This window comes from Spea bombifrons, chromosome 4, assembly GCF_027358695.1.
Source record: "Spea bombifrons isolate aSpeBom1 chromosome 4, aSpeBom1.2.pri, whole genome shotgun sequence".
NCBI lineage: Eukaryota > Metazoa > Chordata > Amphibia > Anura > Pelobatidae > Spea > Spea bombifrons.
Genome location: NC_071090.1, coordinates 48,015,504 through 48,038,225, shown reverse-complemented (window position 1 = coordinate 48,038,225; position 22,722 = coordinate 48,015,504). Strand labels below are relative to the sequence as shown.

The 22,722-nt window shown below is 41.3% G+C and overlaps 1 protein-coding gene across 6 annotated transcripts in view; it reads left to right on the top strand.

The window, feature by feature from the left end:
• Positions 1-1,783: 1,783 nt before the first annotated feature.
• The window catches only part of KCNC2 (potassium voltage-gated channel subfamily C member 2), a 67,409-nt gene continuing 46,470 nt past the window's right edge, over positions 1,784-22,722 (top strand). For all 6 annotated transcript variants that reach the window (XM_053461972.1, XM_053461975.1, XM_053461974.1 and 3 more), the window contains exon 1: positions 1,784-2,359. In XM_053461972.1, coding sequence (XP_053317947.1) covers positions 1,784-2,359 — 576 coding nt within the window. The remainder of the gene's footprint in view (positions 2,360-22,722) is intronic.

Below are 22,722 nucleotides of genomic sequence, written 5' to 3'. Positions count from 1 at the left end.
ATATGCCACACCTTAAAATAACTGCACCACTTCACATTTCCATGGCACTGTTAAACATATGCAAAGAATGCATGTGTGTAAAATATCATCCATGTTTACATTTATTTTGTGGCCACCTACAGCAGTGTTGTTGCAATACAACTGTTTTCGTTAATCAAATAAGCTTAATGTATGTAAGATGAGATAAATTCAATAAATTCAGGTTGTCAGACCGTTATGCCACATCCCTGTCCAGCACTATAGAGAGCCAGACTAACATGTCTTCCACTTGTGTGTACACATTAACTATCTCCTGTCTTTCACAGTCCTTACTGGATTCTCCAAGCTCTTACACATCAGCATGTTTATCTCATCTCCTCCTATCTATTATCATGTTTACCCTTGAAACGAAATACTTGTCTCCCTAAGGTCATAGACACTGCAAGCTACAGGTGTGCACTACCGGGTTCAGGCATGCCCTGTGGTCATGCAGTTATCTGGATCAAGGTGCACTTAAGAAGCACCAGACCCTGGTTTTAGCGCAGTGTGTTTACCCACCCAGCGTTGCTAGGTGTCCCCAAGATCTCCAGCTGATGTGAGACTTGGAATAGATTGTATCTGTAACTAGGTGACGCTTCCTGCTGCATTTCTCTGCTATACATGTATCTTCATGTATCTGATAACACAGAGACCAGAAAAGTGGGCGGTGGACCCTTATAGATCAGGGAAGATATGAAAGAAAATATAACACAGAGAAGGGGATGAGTGCCTTCGGAGAGACACATGCTGATAGCCAGTGGGTGGGTGTGTGCCGCCTGGGTTGCTGGTAAGGCAGTGAATGACTTGGTGCTGAATGGACAGCTCCTATGCTCCACATACTGGGTATTAGGAGGGGCTGTAGCATGAAGAAGACAGTACCAGCTCTACCTCCTGCAGCTGCCAGCCAACCTTCATCTTAGACAGTCAAGGGGACAGCCTCAGACCTCCAACTTGATTGTTTTTTTAAATACCTTCAAGAAGTGGAGGCTTCATTGTTTCTGCTGACTTGTTTAATGGCTACCGCTTGTTGTAGTTCTGACGACCACAGGGTTAAATATACTAAAAGAAGATGCTCGCCAAAAAAAGGGATGAATGAGATGTGGTCCATTTCTGAGGAGTTGGGGCAGGAGCACAGCCATTAAGACGTTACCCAACAAGTAGTTTGCACTTGAAGGCGAGGCATCGCCTTTAAAGAGGGACTTGGAAATTCAAGACACATCACCATCCCTTATTGAGGTACGGTAAGACAAAGTGTCACCTGTTCACGGTTACATTGTGATTTGTGCATTGACACATGCCACACATGCACAGCCGTACAGCGTGATAGTTGTGTACCGAAAACATTGTGTTTAGGAAAGGTTTTCTTAGCTTGTGTCGTAATGATTTCAATCGGTATTCTGGAGCAGACAGTGACACGTTTCATGACCCCGCAAGAGACAGGGGCACGGGGTGAAGGGAACTCATCGGGGTATTCCACTCATTTATTGTGCCTTCAGACAGCTGTGTGAGCAGGGAGGAGGGGGAGGCAAACCTGGAGAACTTCTGCCTAATTGAGGGGATATGCAACTTTAATAGGGCTGTCATTTGTCAGCTCCAGATAAAAGAACCTGTAGCTGGGAGAGGAGCGTCATTGCTTCTATTATTTTCTTTCTCCAGTTTGAGTCCTTCTCACCTGTTCTATCGTCACCTATGTTCTTCGCATCCTTGCAGGATTTAGGCTGCTCCTAACTGCCTCCCCCATGCGAGTCATGTCGGATCCAGAGATATGGGCAAGATCGACGAGAACGAGAGGATAATCCTCAACGTTGGGGGCACCAGACACGAAACGTACCGGAGCACCCTGAAGACAGTGCCAGGGACCCGGTTGGCACTCCTTGCATGCGAAGCTCACAGTGACCAAGGACTGGACCAACAGCCTGTGCCCAGCTCCTTCCAGTGCACCTCCAGGGGCAATGAGTTCTTCTTTGACCGACACCCCGGGGTCTTCGCGTACGTACTCAACTACTACCGCACTGGCAAGCTCCACTGTCCAGCCGATGTTTGCGGCCCCCTCTTTGAAGAGGAGTTGGCTTTTTGGGGCATTGATGAGACGGACGTGGAGCCCTGTTGTTGGATGACCTACCGTCAGCATCGTGATGCAGAAGAAGCGCTGGACATCTTCGAGACCCCGGACCTAATCACGGGAGAGCCGCCGCCTGTTGATGAAGATGACGAGGATCTGGATAAGAGACTGGGCATTGAGGACGTGGTGGGTCCTGATGGCAAGGCTAGTCGCTGGAGAAGGTTACAACCCCGCATTTGGGCTTTATTCGAAGATCCTTATTCTTCCAGAGCCGCCCGGGTAAGTCCTGACATTCCATCACCCAGCGTTATTAGGATGGAGTTTCCTCCTTTCACAAAACTTTACTCATTGACCTGTTGGTTTATATCTCATTGGCTTTGGCTAATTCTTGCTATTTTCTTTGCAAAGTCTACCAATAAACTCTGAGTACTGTTACTGGAACCAGTACAAACCATTCCTGGAAAAGGGCAAGATGCTTGGAAGGAGTTTTCCTTGGGCAATATAGAGGTCAGAGCAAAAGCAAGTAAATAAACCAGCACAATTACCTAATGTAGCCTCAGCTGTTTTATCAAATGCCTTAATGGCATTTGTTGACTAGTTTGACTTTATTTACTGTCAATCAGTGTAAATACACAGAGTGGCATTTTCCCATCTGCAGCTTGTATATAAATAAACACACTAGGATTTTTTTGCTTGTTTATGAGTTGAATTGAAAGTATTGTTGCTTAATTTTAGGGGTGTTTCCCAGTTTTGAGCTACTTTATTTTCCAACACAATTTCTCACTAAGAGTCTACTTATAGACAAGGCCTTCATGAATGAATGAACTCAGAGTACCTTGGTTAACATTTGTCACCCCACTTGTATGGGTTAACCCCTATTTAATTCTGACTTTATCTGACTAATAACAAAGCAGAAATATTAATTCCTAGTAGTTCTGTAAAGCAAACCTTTTCATCACTGGTAAAGCTAATCCTAGTTATTTTCACCCACTTAGTATGGCTTCATTAAACATCATCTACTAATAACCACATGGGTGTTGATTATTATATGGATTTATGAAATTGAATAGTAACTACAAAGAATGAGCTCATGCATCTAAAACCAACTGTTCATGAATCAATGGAGCATCTAGCTCATAGCTCATAGCTGAGATATGGCCTTAGAACAATTGCCATGAAATGTGTTATAGATTGGGGGTGTGATGGGAAATAAGACATTTATTGCTTTTGCTTTTGCTTTTGTTGGGGGACTCAAGGAGTTTTCAAACCATTAACAACATTGCACAAAAGTCTGTGGAACAAAACTAATTATTCTAAGACTGCCAACTAATATTCTCAGGCTTACCCATGATTAGTTTCAACCCTAATTTTTCATTTTGCCTGTGTGGTATGTTTTTCTCATTTGTATTAAATCATATTATAAAATATTTATAAAGGTGTTCCACCTACTATGCTGAAGAACATTTAAACCTAAATCCACCATTAAAAATGTCAAATGCATAATCAATTCCTTGTGGCATTGAATATCGCAAAACGATTCACACAACATTATTCTATAAGATGGCACAGTCACTACAGGTGACAGAATGTCTTTGACTTTTTCACCCCTTTTGTATAGACTGTTTGGTCCAAGGATCAGGCCCTTCACACTTTACATCTTTGTTTCTTTAGAGTTGTAAGGTTAATACGTAACTCATTCTAAAGGACTGTAGTATCTGTTTGTGTTATATAAACAAGATGATGATAATAATAATAATAATAATAATAATAATAATAGCTAGTAAATACAATTTCCATTCATAATTCTTACTAATGATGTTCCTCAAATCATCCAAACATATTTTAATTTTGTTTCTTTTCTGTTATTTTAGATGTGAAAATAGATTTCATAATGCTAACAAAGATCTTACTGCAATCATAAACATGTGATGGCTGTACCTTGTCACATACTGTATGTATATATATATATATATATATATATATATATATATATATATATATACGGTATATATAGTTTGCTTTGGGGTGGTCTACTTATTATGATTATTATTATTATTTACATTTGCTCAATGCTGTTAATGTTTAGGTCAACAATGCATTTGACACCCAAATATTTAAGCCTATTGAAAAGATGAAATAGTTCAGGTTCCAAGAATAACATATATTCTAGGAAATGTTACATATTTTTTTGTTAGCTGCAATATATATTGTAAAAGTGATACTAATAAGCCAATGAATGGTGACAACCTAGGTAGCGAGATTTATAAACAAAACCAAAGAAGTCACAATCATTGTAAGATTATAAAATAGATGAAAGTTTGTGTTTGCCATGGCAGTCTGCATTCTGAAATGACTCTTCATTAATGTTTTCCAAAAACGAAAACAGAATGGGGGAGGGGGACATTAGATATCAACATCAAATAAATAAAAAGATGACTTATAAAGACAGCAAATTGTACAGCTACTGTCAATAGCAGGTTTAGCTGCCATCTACTGTTATTCCTTTATAACAGATATTTTCATTTCTAATTATTTTTTATTTATCCAATGATTCATGTAGTTATTAGTCAGCTTATCCCACTCATCTTGTGAGTCACATTAATAATCCAGTACGGGTAATATTAGGCATTATCTGGTGAGATAAAGTGGCAGCAATCCACTGCCAGCCAAAAAGCTGTTGTGCAAACCTAAAGCTAGCTGTAATGTTAATGGGGCCATATGCAACTTTCCTGTTGTTGGGGCTTTTTAATTACTCTGATTCTTAGCAATAATTATAATAATTATTTATAAATATTATGTGTGCAGATACTCATTTGATGATTTGTTAAAAAAAACAGACTAGTGAGTATTTGAAAGCCATGATTTTGTTGTGCTGTATGATTCATGCGGTGATGCCGCAAATCATGAGACTCTCATATTCTATTAGAGACCTATGTACTATAATGATAAATAGAAAGACGTAACAAGTCTAATGAAAAGTCTAGCCTAAAAAGTCCATTAATTAAAATATAGATGCTATAATGCAATGTATAAACAATCATACCTATAACATTGGATAGTTTCAGTGTACTCATATAATGTCTGTTGGGTAGCTACAATTGCAGGTGCAATGTGCATCTCTAAAACCATTCTTAGCATTATTGTATTACCTCAAGGTTAATTGAAGCATCAAACAATAAGCAATACTTTGATATGCCTTTAAGTACTGTACAAAAAGTTATCTGACCTCTTCTTCGAACGAAAGGTTGAAAAGAAAAACTTGAAACATTTGATTAATGTTTCCAGTTACCCCCAGGGCCTCTTCCTTTGAGATTCAAGGTTTTTCTGTAACAGTCATATTAGGGAAAACATGAATGACCTTTACCTTTAATGTCAGTAGATCTTAAAAAAACAACTTTAAAATAAATACATTTAGAAGCATTTTAACACATTGGAGTCCATTAAACATCATAAACATAAGTTGAAGCATGATAATTACATTAAGAATTATGATTATGCTGTTAGTAAACAATGCATTCATTAACCAACAGTCCATCATGTAGACATGCTATTTATTGGCCTGAGAGCCATTAATCTATGCAGATAGCGTGCTTCCCTCAGTAATTCATATTTTATTATGTTGCAGCAAAAAATGAAAGCACTTTGCAGCAACTAACACTTTAATTGGGTGAGGGCATGTTTTAAATGTTATTTTTAAACACAAACATTCTGTAATTGCCAGAAGAATCTTTAAAAAAGGCATATCCTTTTTAAAGTTAATATGTTTGTAATCTACATTCGACATTGATTGTTGTTTCCTATTTAATGAGGAAGATTACATGTTCTGTTCAGATTTCGTTTTATCTTGTCTGTGTTGTACCATGGCTTCTATAAATAGAGATTTATAGAATTTGAAATATAAGTTGTCATAGCAACATGTGGAAAAAAGAAAAGAACCAACAGTAGAGGAAAGAAGACACTAGTACTCAGAAACCATCTGATGACATTGCTTATCTACATGTTTTTCGTTATATATCCTTTCCATCCATTATTTATATCTTAAAACAAAATAATGCTGCTATCTTTGACAGAGGGATATATTGTACAAACCTCAATAACTCTATGACTGTTCAATGTCTTTTTTTCACTATACAGTGTTACCTGTGCAGCTTTAACTATCTATAGTCTGTTTTCATTCATAACATTTGAAACTGAGCATAATATTAGTATGAATGAAATAAGAAAACATGTATGGATGGGTGTAGGGTAGCTACAGAGGTTTAAGTAAGTTGTAGTCAAAACATCTTCCTGGTTTGCATGACCTACAATGTAGGGGGTTAGGGGGACTGAGGGTTTCCCCCTGCTGTATGTGTATTGTTTATTTGTGAGAAAAACCCACACATTGCTGGCTTGTTTGTTAGCATTGCTTATGTGTGTTCTACTTAGGCCACTATGTGCTCCCACCGCTTATGGGTTTAGTGTCCCCTGGACTATTTCCCTGCAGTCACTACGCTTTGTTGGTAGAGACCCTTACTAAGAGGGCTCTTAATCTGTCTTACCTGACTTTTGCTCAGTGTTATCTAACAATGACAGTGCCTCAAGTTCCCACACTCATGCCCACATGCTAAACATGTGTTCCTTGGGTGTCAAGGGTATCACTAGACCACTCAAAAGGAAGAAGATCTTGCATCACTTACACACTTTAAAGACACAGATAGATTTCTTACAAGAAACACATTTGTGTGCTGAAGAACAAATGAAGCTTAGGACTGGCTTTGTGGAGGAAGTGGTTACTGTGGTTATTTGTTGTTGTCCATAAACAAAGTGAACAGGTTTGTGTGGGCGGGCTTAGAATCCTTCCCTCCCACAATTCATGAGAGTGCTTAAAGGAAGTGATGCATTAATACACTGGAAACAGGATGTGATGTGAAATGCATTATCTCAATCCAGGGCATATAGTATAATGCCACACAGGAACTCCTCCTGTGCATTTTCCTCCATGGTGGATGTGGTAAGAGTCAGCTCCCAGTAATGAGCTATTCTCAGGTGTGGAGGCTTAACAGTGGGTGAGATCAAAGTGTGTGTCATATCTGACCATGCACCAATTATGCTGTTTGTAAAAAGCCATCACACTTGTCTTCCTTCTATTGGAGTATTTATGCCCCTATTGCTAGCAATGTCTCTGGACGTCTCTAAAGCAGGCCTGGGTAAACTGGGTGGGTATTTCAGCATACATAAAACAGATTATTGTAGTCTTCCAAAAATGTTATAAGACATTTTACTCTATATAGAAACTAAGGTTGTGGAGGATAAGATTGATAATTTTATCCAGCCGTTGGTACTCCCAACACTCAGCCCAGACTATCAACCTGCCTGTGGACAGTGGGAGGTTTTGGAAGCCTCAAATGGTAAAGCCTCAGCCCCCCAATTGAGGGGAAGGTTGTAGACTTTTTTTTGACAGTCACGTCAGACAACAACCTGGCTAGAATAATGGTGCTTCAGAAGGAGGAGAGTGAGAGAGATCTGGTGCTAGGGGCCTGCAGGGAGTCTCCCTGCTCTTTGAATTTCTGGCCGGGCACAGTACCACCGTACCAGTTGTACCCCCTTGATGGTGACCATGAGTGAGGAACATGATCAAGCCACTGACACAATCAATCTATAGTTTCCCTGATTTAAAGGAGAGATACTCTCTACCATTTTCTCATCTGTGGATTTATTTGCAAGTTTTGTCTCAGTTGGGGGTAAATCCCCTTAATATGACTCTATGTCTCTTCCAAAGGTCTCATCAGCAATGTTATTAACTTTTATTATTTAATTGCTAAATTAGGACCAGCTCCCTTCTGGACCAGGCAAGCTTGGGGAACCCAGGAAAACTATTAGACTGAAAAACCTCTCTTACTTCTTTCTACATGAAACACTATACAGACTTCTATACAGGTCCTATGTAACGCCCAAAGTAACATACCCCATTGCGGGACCCTACTCGTGTACCTGCCCCAAGTGTCAATATTGTAATATACACCTGTCCCACTGAATCTGGTCTGATTTGGCTGAAGTGGCTCCTACTGTCTTTTCAGTAGTGTAAAATACATACTGCTAGCTTGTTCGGCCGTGTCTCCTTCAACCACCTCCCTTCTTCATGTCAAACTCACACAGCCTATCTTACAAGAATGAACTGGGATCCTAAATGATAATAACACACTTTGGAAACAATTTTACAAAATATGGCAGCCATTTATAGACACCTTACCTGATGCCCAGCAGAACCAGGTCTTTGTTCATTCTGGGTGGTTTTGTCCACAGAATCTAATAACTAGCCTTCTGTAGACGGGCTCCTGGTCTTTCCACTGGATGACGGTGGGGGCATTCAATAGGAGGGAAAGGAATCTTTGTGAAGTTACAGCCTCAATGGATGAACGGCGGCCTTAATTCTTTATTTTTCTTTGCTATGATGTTGTTTTTGTTTATTTTTGACATAATTTCACAAATAGGAAAGAAAGTTTAACCTGTCGTGCTGTGGGGACCAGAGGGGCTGTCTCTCTCCCCGCAGAAATGGCAAACTGCAACAAATATCTTTGGTTAGCGTCATAACTGTCTGTCTTGCAGGTTGCCATAATATTATTCATAAATACAATGGCCAGAAAAGGTGACTCCTTGTCACGCACAGCGAGGTAGGAGACAGTGGTGCAGGTAGGACACAAGGTAAGGATAAGTACAAGGTCAGGTTCAAGCCGAGGTCGGGGTACCAGAGATTACGAAATACGAATGACAAGCCGAGGTCAGGAATCCAGAGGTCAGGAGAAACGAATAACAAGCCGGGGTCAATAACAGAAAACACGAACCAGAACACGCACTGAAGAGTAACACTATAGGAATAGGTACGACCATCAGAGGGCATGGTCTGAATGTCCACTGGGAGTTTATAAAGGAAGAGGAAGTGACTAGGCACCAATTGGAGCAATTCGTGCCAAAATTTGAACAGACTGATTTCACTTCCTGTTTGCTGGAATCCGGCAGCCATCTTGAGTGTGGCTAGACCGTAGCCTATAAGTATAGGTGCCTGCGATTCTGGGTCTAACCACCAGAGGGCATGCAGAGGTAGGCTTGGAGGCTGCTGTGGCTGCTGGCTGACAGAGGGAGGTCTCCCTCTCCTCCGTGGAGGCTGCTGTGGCTGCTGGCTGGTAGAGGGCGGTCTCCCTCTCCTCCGTGGAGGCTGCTGTGGCTGCAGGCTGGCAGAGGGAGGTCTCCCTCTCCTCCGTGGAGGCTGCTGTGGCTGCAGGCTGGCAGAGGGCGGTCTCCCTCTCCTCCGTGGAGGCCGCTGTGGCTGGTGACACTCCTGTCCTTTTACACTTATCTGGCTTGCAGTGCCTATGTGGGATTTATATACATACTTTCTGTAATCCTCAATAAAAAGTTGTTAAAAAAAATAGAATACTTACATAAAGTACTTGTTAGTACTAATATACCATCATCAACATATTATGTATGTAGCATTACTTATATAGGAATCAGTATTAAAATTGCTATTAGATGGGTTATTAAAACCACATTTATGACCTTGACGTGGTTAGATACATGTCCCTATTCAGTGGCGGAACTACCGGGGTCGCAGGGGTCGTGACTGCGACCGGGCCCTGGAGTTCTGCCAGTCAGGGGGGGCCCAAGGGGTGCCGAGCGGTTGCTGAAAACGACCGCTCGGCAACTCTTGGGCCCCCCTAACTGACAGAAATCCAGGATGCCGCTGCTCCCCGCTGCTGCCGCTGCCGCCGTCGTCGTCGTCGTTCACGTCATATGCCGGCGCTCAGCAGTGAAGCGCCAGCACCCGAGACAAACGCCTCACGCTCCCAACACAGGAGTTGACGGTAAGTGACCTACAAAGGGGGGGGTAGGTAGATCGTGAGAAGGGAGGGAGAGGGTAGATTGTGAGAAGGGGGGGTAGGGAGGGAGAGGGTAGATTGTGAGAAGGGGGGGTAGGGAGGGAGAGATTGTGAGAAGGTGGGTTAGGGAGGGAGAGGGGAGATTGTGAGAAAGTGGGTTAGGGAGGGAGAGGGGAGATTGTGAGAAGGTGGGTTAGGGAGGGAGAGGGGAGATTGTGAGAGGGGGGGGTAGGGAGGGAGAGGAGAGATTGTGAGAAGGTGGGTTAGGGAGGGAGAGGGGAGATAGTGAGAAAGGGATAGATGGGTTGGGGGTGGGGGGGCCCTTAACAGATTCTCGCACCGGGGCCCTGAGGTTTCTAGTTATGCCCCTGTCCCTATTCTTTAATAAAATGTATTTGTTACAGTATATCACCATCTATTGTGAAAGAACATTTATCTGAAGTATAGCAAATAACTGAGTCAATCAGGAACTGATTTCATAACCATAATGCAATTCTTTTCAAGTATGACATCATATTACACAATGCTATATATATATATAAAATAAATATATTTAGATGCAGACTTTATTAATTCATATGTGGAAGGGTGTGTGGTAGTTTTTTGATCATTACATCTAGTTTGTGTAATTCGAAATTTCAACACTGAACACCAAGACTCATCGAGGTAACATCGATTTACAAAGCACATACCCAGATACTAGACTTATGCATTAGGCTTCATACAAATTGAAAATTTACCTTATTTTGGTAAATTCATCGAGGCTAGACCCTCCACAAATCGTATGAAAACAAAGCAAAAAGCTCAGAAGTTTCATCTATAATTTGTGGGCCACCATTTACTCTCTCTCATGCTTTCTAAGCGTTTCCCTACCTTTTCTGCCAACCATTTCCTCTTCTGCATCTTGTTACACATTTTCTTCTCTTTCTTCATCTTTTATCGTCTCCCTTCTCTTTGCAATCTTCTATCTTCATCTGCATTTCCATAGACATAACCCGGCAAAAACTTCTGTCAAAATGGCGACGCTTGCAGTGACTTCCTCTCCCCGATCCTCCAATTGGGGAGAGGACGTTACCTAAAGGGCCGTCATTTTGCCATCACTTGAACTGAGGGCAATATGGTGGTGCGTCCAATCACATTCTCTCCCTGATCCTGCAATCAGGGAGAGGACGTAACGGAAAGTGCTATCAGTTTGCCCTAAAGTGAACTGAGGGCAATATGGTGTCATGTCTGGTGATGTCCTCTCCCCTGAAATAAATGGACACAGGGATCAGAATAGAACTCCTCCCACAATGTTTGCTAAACCAGCACTTGAGCTAATCGGTGGCATGTACATCGCATGTGTTCGACATAGGTCCTGAATGGAAGATAGCTAGGGGGTGAGGAAGGGGGAAAATGATGATGGGTGATTCAGCTGAATCCCCTCATGCATTTGCAAATGGAACACAACAGAAATGTATCATATGCATTAAGCTTTATATGTGCCTTTAAAAAATGTTACCAGTCAGATTACCTGGGTTGTGGAAAAGTCGGAATGTCAAATATATAATGATCATTCCTCTATTGCTAACTTAACTCACCCATCAGAAAACATTGCTGTATAGCTGTGACCGGGTGCGTTGTGTTAGCTTTTTTAAAAAAATGTTTTATTTTACAAAAAGCGGATGTGTTTATGTCAATATACCAGTCAGATTGCCACAGAAGAATGGTAAGCTGTTATTTTATAATGTCAAAACCCTCCATTAACCACCAGTAGTACAAATTGTTCTCAACCTTACTGGCTAGCAATCAAAGTGTTTATCAAATCAATGGATTATTCTTACCATTTACACTAAACAATAATTTGATGAATCATTACTGGATGACTTCATTTACATAAACACCCACCTTAACAGTAATCACGCTCGCGAGCACGTATTCCTTCATCATTATTTTAAAGGAAGGTAGAGAGGGATTGCACCATGACTAATCTCCCATGTCACATTTATACATGCTGTAGGCAACACTAAGTCGTTTCCAGCAAAGAATAACATGGAGTCGCAATAGAAAAACACAGACATCCCAAGGGTTGATAGTATAACCTATTCTATGACTCAGTCACTGCATAACATAAGTTAGACATATCTAAGACTATTTGACAATTACCAGCAAATCAAACCCAGACAATAGAATTACCAGGTAAAGCTCTGTTGACATCTCTCTGGAATAAAACCATAAATGGATGAACTGTGATGAAATTGTTAGTATTACATGTTGATCTATACAGTGCCTGTAGATGCTATAGTCCCATTCTAATGAGAGGCAAATTGCAATTTTAGAATAACATTAAAATATACAAGTAAAAAAAAACAAATATGAAACATACTAGTAGCGAAAAAGAAGGCCCTGCTCCCAGGGCCGGCCCTATCATGGAGCAGAGTGGGGCAATTGCCCCAGGCGGCACTTTTGCCCCAGGCGGCACTTTTGAAGAGGTGGCACTTTGCTTCCCCAAGCGGAGGAGAGAAAGGAGCGCCGAGTAGTTTTCACTTATCAAGTTGTCAGTACCCACTCGGCGCCCCTCTCTCTCCTCTGCGAGCCCTCTAGCTCGGTCTCGGTGCCGGCTTGTAATGCTGAGCGCCGGAATATGGCGTCATTTCCGGCACCCAGCAGTAAAGCGGTGCGCACTGTGGCAGAGCAGGGAGACTCGCCACAGGACTGCTGAAAGGTAAGTGAAGTACAAAGGGGGGGGTAGGGTAGATTATAGGGAGGGAGGGAGAGGAAGGGTAGATAATGACCCCTGTCGTTGGCAGGGGGGGGCAGCATTTGAAACTTCGTCCCAGGCAGCATTATGTCTTGGGCCGGCCCTGTCTGCTCCTGCAATCTTACAATCTATTAGAAATGAATCATGAAGCTGAATGTTTCAGTAGAGAAGATTCTATAATGTTGCAAATGGTTTATTAAAGTTATATTATTAAAAAAACATTTATTCATGTACCTCTAAATAATAATTTGTATTGATGTTGAAAGCTCAGAATAGAGTATGACTCTCTATCCGCTGTATGTAAGGTGTTCAAGTGCTCTGCAAAAGGTTACACACACAAGTACTATGCCATAATAGAATAATTATCATCACATGAAAAGAGATAACTCTCTCTTTAACTCTTTTTTTATGGATACAATGAATGAATTTAAACACGCATTGGTATAAAGCTATTCTGAAAATAAGGCATCAGTAAAAAAATACCAGACTAGATGGGTCTTATCCACCATCAAATTCAAAATTCAATTCTATCTTCATAATACACACATTACTTAGTACTGCTAAGTAAAAAGCTAATTAAATTACAGGCAAATAACCGGTAACAGGGATGTGTTTTTTTTCCATTTCCTGCATTCTAATTTTGAGTAGGCTTAATGTAAACGAATGAGGAACAACAGATGCACTTGTTAATATCTCAAGAAACAATACAAAGTTTTGTTATGGTAGCATCATTTTAGGGTTGAATGAAAATATACACATTTTCCTTCAAAGAAGTTGAAGTCTAAGAAGCCATAGGATGCACAGTTTCCATGCCACACTCCTTCGATGTAGAACCTAAATTTGAGCATGTTTTTCAGAACTGTCCACCATCCTTCAGTAGTGATTTCTTGCTGATTCCCAGCACTCAATGTATAAGCATCCTTCCTCTGGGGATTATTGAGATCCAGCTGTAATATATAGGGAGGATGTCAAACAGCCTTTGTAGGCAATGCCCCTGTCCTTGCTAATTATAAATGAAGTATTAATGACACAAACCGCTAAATAGAGTGGTGGAAATGGGCCTAAATGCTCAATGCACCATACGTCATCTGAGATTGCAGGTAATTATACTACATTATTTACATTGTTTTATGCAAATTTGATGAGACAAGAACAGTGAGGGTTTGATTGCATTTCTTTTGGCCCTTTGGTAACTGATTGAATTATAAAGTAGTTTCTGTTTTTGCGTTTCTATTTATATTCCTAAATCCAAACCAGCTGGAACCTTTTAGGATATATTCTCCGTGAACTATTTGTCTCCCATTAATGTTTGATGAGACACTGAAAACTCTTAATGGATTTTTTGAGAATTGTGAAAATCAGTTTTATTCACGTAATTCACACTAGTTTTTAACACACTTACTCGACTTTTACTTAAAAGGTTAATGACTGATATATTTTCACTGCAATTGATAGACTTCTTTTGTGGTAAACAACCTAGTAATTGTCATCTAATGAAATCAACTATATAGTATTTTAATTATAATTTAGTCTGATGGGTGAATAAAATTGTGTTATAATACCGGGAAAAATTGAGGTTTCATTTTACCCACATACTGTAACTTTCATTCCCTTCATCTGCACTAGATACTGGTGCTTATGTTACTATGGGAACAGTCTAGTTCCTAGTTTTCTGCATCCACTGAGGAAAGTCTCCTTGCTGTCTTATTGATTTGAAAAGTCATTGTACCGTAGCTGTGACATCAAGCCAAATAGGGGATCTGCCCTCTCATATGATTGCATACCTTATTATATAGGTCTAAATGTCCTGTAAAGTCCACAATGTTTTGTTTGAACTCAGAGTAATCCAACACATTAAAACAAGGCAGATTTTACATATGCATAAATAAATAATCAAATAAATAAAAGAGTATGCACATTTTTTTGTTATGTGAAAGCTTGTTATATAATAGCAAAATTACTTTTTTCAACTAAAAATATAAAATAAAAATAACAGAAATCATAACTAGAATCAACCAGTCAAATGTTATCATTCTAAAAAAGGAAATTGAACATGGGGTTAAGGTTGATATCATTTAATGATAAGTGAATCACAGGAACAGATTTAAATAGCCTTGAGCCCGCTATACCCTGAGGACAGAACTTACCTGGCGAGGACAGAACTTACCTGGCGCGTCCAGGTCCCACGCAGGAGCCCTCTCTTCAATGCCTCCCGGCTGGATAGTCTCCTCACTGAATCCTGAAGCAGCAGACACATCCAATCCAAGATTGCCGACGCATACGCTCCACCATGCGTTTCCCCCATGCGTTCCTCCATGCGTTCCGCCACACAAAATTGACTCCTGCTCATGCTTATGATGCCACACTGTTTTACCTAGCCATGGCAATTATGTCATATACCCACACTCAAAACATTGCAGCCACATGCACATACCTCTCTCTTTTGTAAGTAGACACACCTTGCGACTGGCCTTGGCTGATCCCTTTCATTGTACAGTCCTAGACCTCCATCTTGGTGGCCTTGGACTTAAAGTCCCTACCGGACAGGGTGGGGTTAGTGACTTGAATGCTACAATGGCAAGAAAAGGTGAATTAGCCAGTTGGAATTACCTGTTTTTCTGCATCAATTGTTCATAAAATGTGATCTAATCTACATCTACTGTAAGTCACAAGTATAGACGAACAGAATGAGCTTAAAATGATACCACAAAAACAATCATAATTTTTCCACTCATTACATATTTACAGTGCTGGTGGAAAAAGTAAGTGAACTCTTGGATTTAATAACTGTTGAACCTCCTCTGGCATCAAGAAAAGTGCTTCCAGTAGCTACAGATCAGACCTGCACAACGTTCAGGAGAAATTAAGGACCATTCTTTCTTACAGAACTGCTCTGAAGCTCAACCATATTCTAGAGGATGTCTGGTGATGTTCTAAATGAACAGCTCTCTTAAAAAAAAAACAACAACAACAACAAACAAACAAAAAACTGGTGAAAATGGGCCTAAATGCTCGTTATCCTGTATGATATCTGCAAATCATGATGCTCAATCCACTGTACTTCACCATCAGGATGATGTTTTCAGGTTGGTATGTGGTGTCCTGCCACGAACACCTGAGATGTTAGCCAGTTCCAATGATTCCTTCAAGCCATTAGCTTTTACGCTAGTGTTTTTTTTACCTCATTGAGCATTCTGTGTTGTGGTCTTGGAGTCATCTTGGCTTAGCATCCACTTCTAGGGACAATAGCCACAGTACTTAATCCTCTTCATTTGTAAACAATTTGTCTGTGGACTGATGTATATGTAATCTCTTTGCACATATATGTCATCTCTTTCCACATTTATGCAAATCAACAATTCTTGATTATATGTCTTGGTACAGTCCACATCAGCAGTTTCTTCTTGAGAAAAGCAAAGTCAAAATGTTTGAGTGTTTTTTTTTCAAAGTCAAAGTAGCTCTAAAACACACCTCCAATCTTGTTAAATTGATGCAATAATTTGTGTGTTTTTAGTTAGATTGCGTTTATTCATTATTGTAACTTAGATGAGGAACATAGCATATTTTAAAATGTATACATAAATGCTGGTAATTCCAAAGGGTTCACTAACTTTTTCTTGCCATTGTATATCGAAGCTCTATGTCTATAGGATAACATTTCAGGAATGTAATGGAATGGAATGTGATTATGATATTTTCAACCTACTTACTCTTCTAAAGCTACTGTAATCTAGTGTCTCCAACTCACAGGCTGAATGTCAGCATGCATGCAACTGAAAAGCATCCTTCTTTTTTTAGGTTTTTTTTTGGGGGGAAATCTTAAGGGTAGGACAGGCTTTTACAATAATAAACTAATAAAAGGGCTATGTTAGTTATACAATACATATTCCGTTGCTACAAGCACTGACGTACAAAAACAGGACAGATCTCAGCACCTCAGTTAACCTTCTGCACCATCGCCTGAATTCCTGCTGGTATCGAAAGTTATGAAACTAGTTTTACAAGAGTTACCATATTTAAATATGAGGAAAGTGACACCTCCTTGACATGTAGAAAATCCCCATGCATAGCATTAACTTCTGTTGATTCCCACCTTTAGTAATTGGACTTTCTAAATATAACCAGGGATTTTGTTCATGCAGGTCCAGAGTGTTCTTAGTTATTCAGTTTTATTGAGAAAATCACCCATATATATGTTTTACATACTTTGGTTATTGGTACGGTTCGGGCAAAAATAGCTTTCTGAATCTTTGAAGCAACAAAGCATTCATCTTTCTGTAGATAGTAACAAGAGACAAAACTGACATCTATAGCCAGTGGTGGGATTCAGCTGGTTTCTTAAAAAATGTGGCCGAACCGTTTCTTAATTACCCTATTATAGGCTGCACTTCCCCACTATAATCACGTTTTAGCGTAATTCATGTCGCACGATGCCCGAGTCATGCAGTTCTGGGCACCGGGCTGGTGTTTTCTTTTCTTTATCATTTAGCAAACAGCAGGATGAGGATCCAGATCTCCTGCAGAGTTGCAGGGGACCTGAATCCTCCTCTCCTGTAGCTGTGGATGTCTGTGTGATGCAGACAACCCTCGCTGCTGCCGGCATGTTCAGCGTGACATGACCTTGCAGCAGCAGTGGAGGTTGTCTGAGTGCATCGCATGCGCTTAGACAACCTGTGCTGTGCTCGTCACATCAGCTCGTCACATCCGCCGGGGCTTCTGTGCCGGCAGCCGCGGAATGTGTCTACGCACATCATGCAGACTTTCCCTGGCTGCCAGAGAGGAGGATACAGGTCCCTCTGGCAGCCAGGGAAAGTCTGCACGATGTGCGTAGACACATTCCGCGGCTGCCGGCACAGAAGCCCCGGCGGATGTGACGAGCTGATGTGACGAGCACAGCACAGGTTGTCTAAGCGCATCGCACAGATGTACATCGGCTGCCCCCACTAGGCACCAGTGAGTCTGGGGGTGCATTGGTAAGTCGGGGGGTCAGAGTGGCATATCTGGGGGGCAGAGTGGCATATCTAGTGGGGCATAAAGCATATCAGGAGGCAGAGTGCCATATCAGGGGGGAAGAGTGGCATGTCTAGGGGAACAGAGTGTCATCTAGAGGGCATAAAGCATATCAGGGGAGCAGAGTGGCATATCTAGGGGAGCAGAGTGTCATATCAGGGGAGCAGAGTGTCATATCAGGGGGGCATAAAGCATTTCTGGGGGCATAAAGCATATCTGGGGGGCAGAGTGGCATATCAGGGGGGCAGAGTGGCATATCTAAAAGTAAGATGCATTATGAATTAAGGGGGGACCTTAAAATGCCTTTTGGCTTTCCAAATGCCTGTATATAACCTATGCTGACTATGCTGCATAATAGATACCAATAATGTTAAACTCCATGTATTCCTGTTAATTCGATAAAATACTGCTTTACCATTCCACTAATGTGTATTTTTTCTTTAAAAATATTTTTTTTTATTTAAAATACCACCAACCTTTAAGTGTGGCTTACAATTGAGCCGATAAAGTATAATGGTAGTTAGCATTAATTAATGGTAATTAAAAGTATGCACTGGTGCTTTTTAGATTGATTGTGATTTTTTGTTATGTGACTCTACTATTACTCTGGTATTAATTTGCTTATGTTTTTTTCTTTATTACTAAAATAAACATTTATTATTAATGTTAAATGTATACATTATAAATATATAATGTTTGTTATTAATATAATGATTACATTAATTAATGGTAATTCAAGTATGCACTGGTACTTTTTGGATAATTGATTGCAATTTTTTCATGTGACAAATGCAATTGATAAAACATCAAAAGAGGCATCATAGATTTGTAAAAAAAAAAAAAAAACAGCATATACCAATTTGAGTCAAGTTGTTTCTTGATGTACATGCAGTTTTCACCTTCTTTCCAAGAAGTAGATTTAAAAAAGAAATGTTTAGTGGCTCTTTAAATGTTTTATTAATAGCATTTGTCATATAAACAAATCACAATCAATTATCTAAAAAGCACCAGTGCACTTTTTCCAGACTTATATTCAACAATTTGATTAACTGCTTTTTATATATATATATATATATATATATATATATATATATATATATATATATGCTAAACAGCTTGAAATTGTTCAAAGTGCCTTCTTTACAGTACATTTTACTTATTTATGTGTGACTGCCTGAGTCTATGTGTGTATGAGAGACTGTCTGTCACGAGCTGAGAACACAGGTTGATAAGGAGCCCAGGTGCAGGGGATACGAGGGGCTCTGTCTGTACCCCACGATGCATGATGGCCTGGGGGTTGTTACAGACAGGCGCAGGAATAAACCACAGACAACAGATCAGGATTAAGAGTTGTATTGAATGCGATGGTACAACAATATATATGCAATGGAAGTTACTTGGCAGGAAGCCCTCTTGCGGGGCACACGGCAGATAAGCCCTCTTGCGGGGCACACGGCAGATAAGCCCTCTTGCGGGGCACACGGCAGATAAGCCCTCTTGCGGGGCACACGGCAGATAAGCCCTCTTGCGGGGCACACGGCAGATAAGCCCTCTTGCGGGGCACACGGCAGATAAGCCCTCTTGCGGGGCACACGGCAGATAAGCCCACTTGCGGGGCACACGGCAGATAAGCCCACTTGCGGGGCACACGGCAGATAAGCCCACTTGCGGGGCACACGGCAGATAAGCCCACTTGCGGGGCACACGGCAGATAAGCCCACTTGCGGGGCACACGGCAGATAAGCCCTCTTGCGGGGCACACGGCAGATAAGCCCTCTTGCGGGGCACACGGCAGATAAGCCCTCTTGCGGGGCACACGGCAGATAAGCCCTCTTGCGGGGCACACGGCAGATAAGCCCTCTTGCGGGGCACACGGCAGATAAGCCCTCTTGCGGGGCACACGGCAGATAAGCCCTCTTGCGGGGCACACGGCAGATAAGCCCTATTGCGGGGCACACTGCAGATAAGCCCACTTGCGGGGCACACGGCAGATAAGCCCACTTGCGGGGCACACGGCAGATAAGCCCACTTGCGGGGCACACGACTAGAAGCCCACTTGCGGGGCACACGGCTGGAAGCCCACTTGCGGGGCACACGACTAGAAGCCCACTTGCGGGGCACACGACTAGAAGCCCACTTGCGGGGCACACGACTAGAAGCCCTCTTCCGGGGCACACGGCACGGCTAGAAGCCCTATTCCAGGGCACACGGCAGGTTGCCCACTTGCAGGGCACACGGCAGGTTGCCCACTTGCAGGGTACTCTACTTGGGAGTCCACTTAGTGGGGCGCAGGCCGCAACTCAGGAACACGGCAGGTTGCCCACTTGCAGGGCACACGGCAGGTTGCCCACTTGCAGGGTACTCTACTTGGGAGTCCACTTAGTGGGGCGCAGGCCGCAACTCAGGAACACGGCAGGTTCTGGAGCAAGGCAGGTACTGGAGCAAGGCAGGTACTGGAGCAAGGCAAGGTACTGGAACACGGCAAGGTACTGGAACACGGCAAGGTACTGGAACACGGCAAGGTACTGGAACACGGCAAGGTACTGGAACACGGCAAGGTACTGGAACACGGCAAGGTACTGGAACACGGCAAGGTACTGGAACACGGCAAGGTACTGGAACACGGCAAGGTACTGGAACAAGGCAAGGTACTGGAACAAGGCAAGGTACTGGAACAAGGCAAGGTACTGGAACAAGGCAAGGTACTGGAACAAGGCAAGGTACTGGAACAAGGCAAGGTACTGGAACAAGGCAAGGTACTGGAACAAGGCAAGGTACTGGAACAAATCAGGAACCAAACAGGTAGTCCTCAAACATTACAATGTCAAGGCCCAGACTGCAGGGCTGGGCAGGTTATAAAGGCTGACTTGATTAGGTAAGCAACTGCAGCTGGACCTGGTAATTGGCCTGAGTGGCAAGGGCGGCCACTAGTGGCTGGAAACATGAAAATGAATGGCAAGGTTTTGGATAAGTCCAGCTAGCGCATGGTGAAACGTGACACTGTCTGAGTCTGTGTGTGTGTGTGAGACTGCCTGAGTCTCAGTGTGTGTGCGAGAGAGATTGCCTGAGTCTGTGTGTGTGTGTGAGAGAGACTGCCTGAGTCTGTGTGTGTGAGAGACTGCCTGATTATGTGTGTGTGTGAGGTTTTTTTTTTAGTAAGTAAGCTCGGAAGTGGTTACTAAAAAAATTGAATCCCACTACTGTCTATAGCTACTAGTTAAATACAGTACTTATGATGACCTTTTTAACATTACTCGAGTTCCAATGATCAAGGTGATTTTTTTTTTATTCCACTGCTTTTTACTTTTAACATCACTAAAACCCAATTCAGAACCCCCCAAGGTGAAACAATATAATAATAAGCATCAGTTTTGTTTTTGTTGAATTTTCTGTTCTGTATTAACGCCTTGAGCTGTGAAGGTTATTTGGTATCCACACAGTATATGATTTTCGTGTTACAAAGTTCTATAAATAATCTGCCATCAAACTTGCTTAGCACTCTTTTCAAACCACAAATACGTGTGTTTCTTCCAACTGCTAAAATTCTGACTGCAAATAGAGACATTTTTCATCTATGTTTAGACGAAAAACAGTGAAAAAAGACATTCTCTTGTCTATTCAGAAATGATGCAGTTAAAAACATCTTTAAATGGAGATTACAGAGATTAAGGCAGGATTGTTGGCACTCCATAAATTAAAGTGATTTCCATCATGCTTTTGTAAAATCTAAACACATTGATATGTCTCCTTACATTTTGCCTTCATGCAGGCAGGTACATTCTGTGTCTGGTTTTATCTGATGTACAACCCTCTAAAATCACCAGGGATTTATCTACAATTGCACTATAAATTGTGTTTAAAGCATGCAGTTTATTTTTCTGTATAAGTGTCTAAAGTAAAAAGCACTAAAAATATAGATATAGCATAACAGTGGATAATCATTTTATTAATGCGTATTCTTTTAATGCAGATGCTTTGCAAATCATATAAAACAGACAAGTTTTTAAGTTTTTCCATATTTCTTTACTAGAAATGAATATTTAGCTGAGACATGTGTGTGGAGAGCTGACAGCATCCAGCCTACAACTTCAGCCAAGTGACTCAGTAACAAAGGAGCCAGAGACATACAGTATGTGTCAGACAGTGTGCTCAGTGTGTGTACTAACCAACCCTGTCCAAAACACATTTACATAGTAGGAATATATAAACAGCCACTGAAATATGTAAATGCTGTCTTCAGGCCTTGTAATGCTTGGTATCCTAGTGGATATGTGTGGAATTTGTATTCTATAGGAGCTGAACTTGGAAGAATATATTGATGCACTAGTTACTAAAAACTCTTATGACCAGGGTGACCAGAGTTCCTCAATTGCTCCAACCTGACCTTTTGAAAATTAAAACTTAAATGTCTTTCAGATGACCTCAGATAAAGTCACCACCACCTATAAAGTGTCTCCCTGCATTTTGGGGATGTATAAACTTGATTGGGTTATTCATTTCTGTCACACTCCAATTGGGGAAGAGGGTGTTCGCTGAGGTTCCGCCTTGTCTCCGAACTACTACAGCAGCTCGCAATAACGCTGCAGAGAGCTGGGACCACTGCCGTAGACAGAAGAAAGAAGACAGAAGAAAGAAGGAACAGAGAACAAGGGCCCCTACTTGTTTGTGGACATTCCTACGAATTGAGGAATTTAACATTTGTCTGCAGAGCAGTGTCATTATGACCCTTGTTTGTGTTAATTTAAATAATCTTGAAACAACATAAATACAGATGTCAACAATTATATTGTAAAAAAAACATTCAAATAATTTTTCTACAAAAAGCAACGCATTTAAGTTGCCCATCTTATCCAATCATATTGCATTATTAAACATATACTTCCCCCAATAAGATTAATTTGAAAGCTTGATATCTATTATTCTTAAGCAACATCTTTGACAGGTGCTTTTTTTCCACCCACGTCACATTGTTAGGAATCTTCAAAGTGTGACAGCAATTACGTGGTGTTATATAGCTAAAGCCAGTCAAGTGGGAT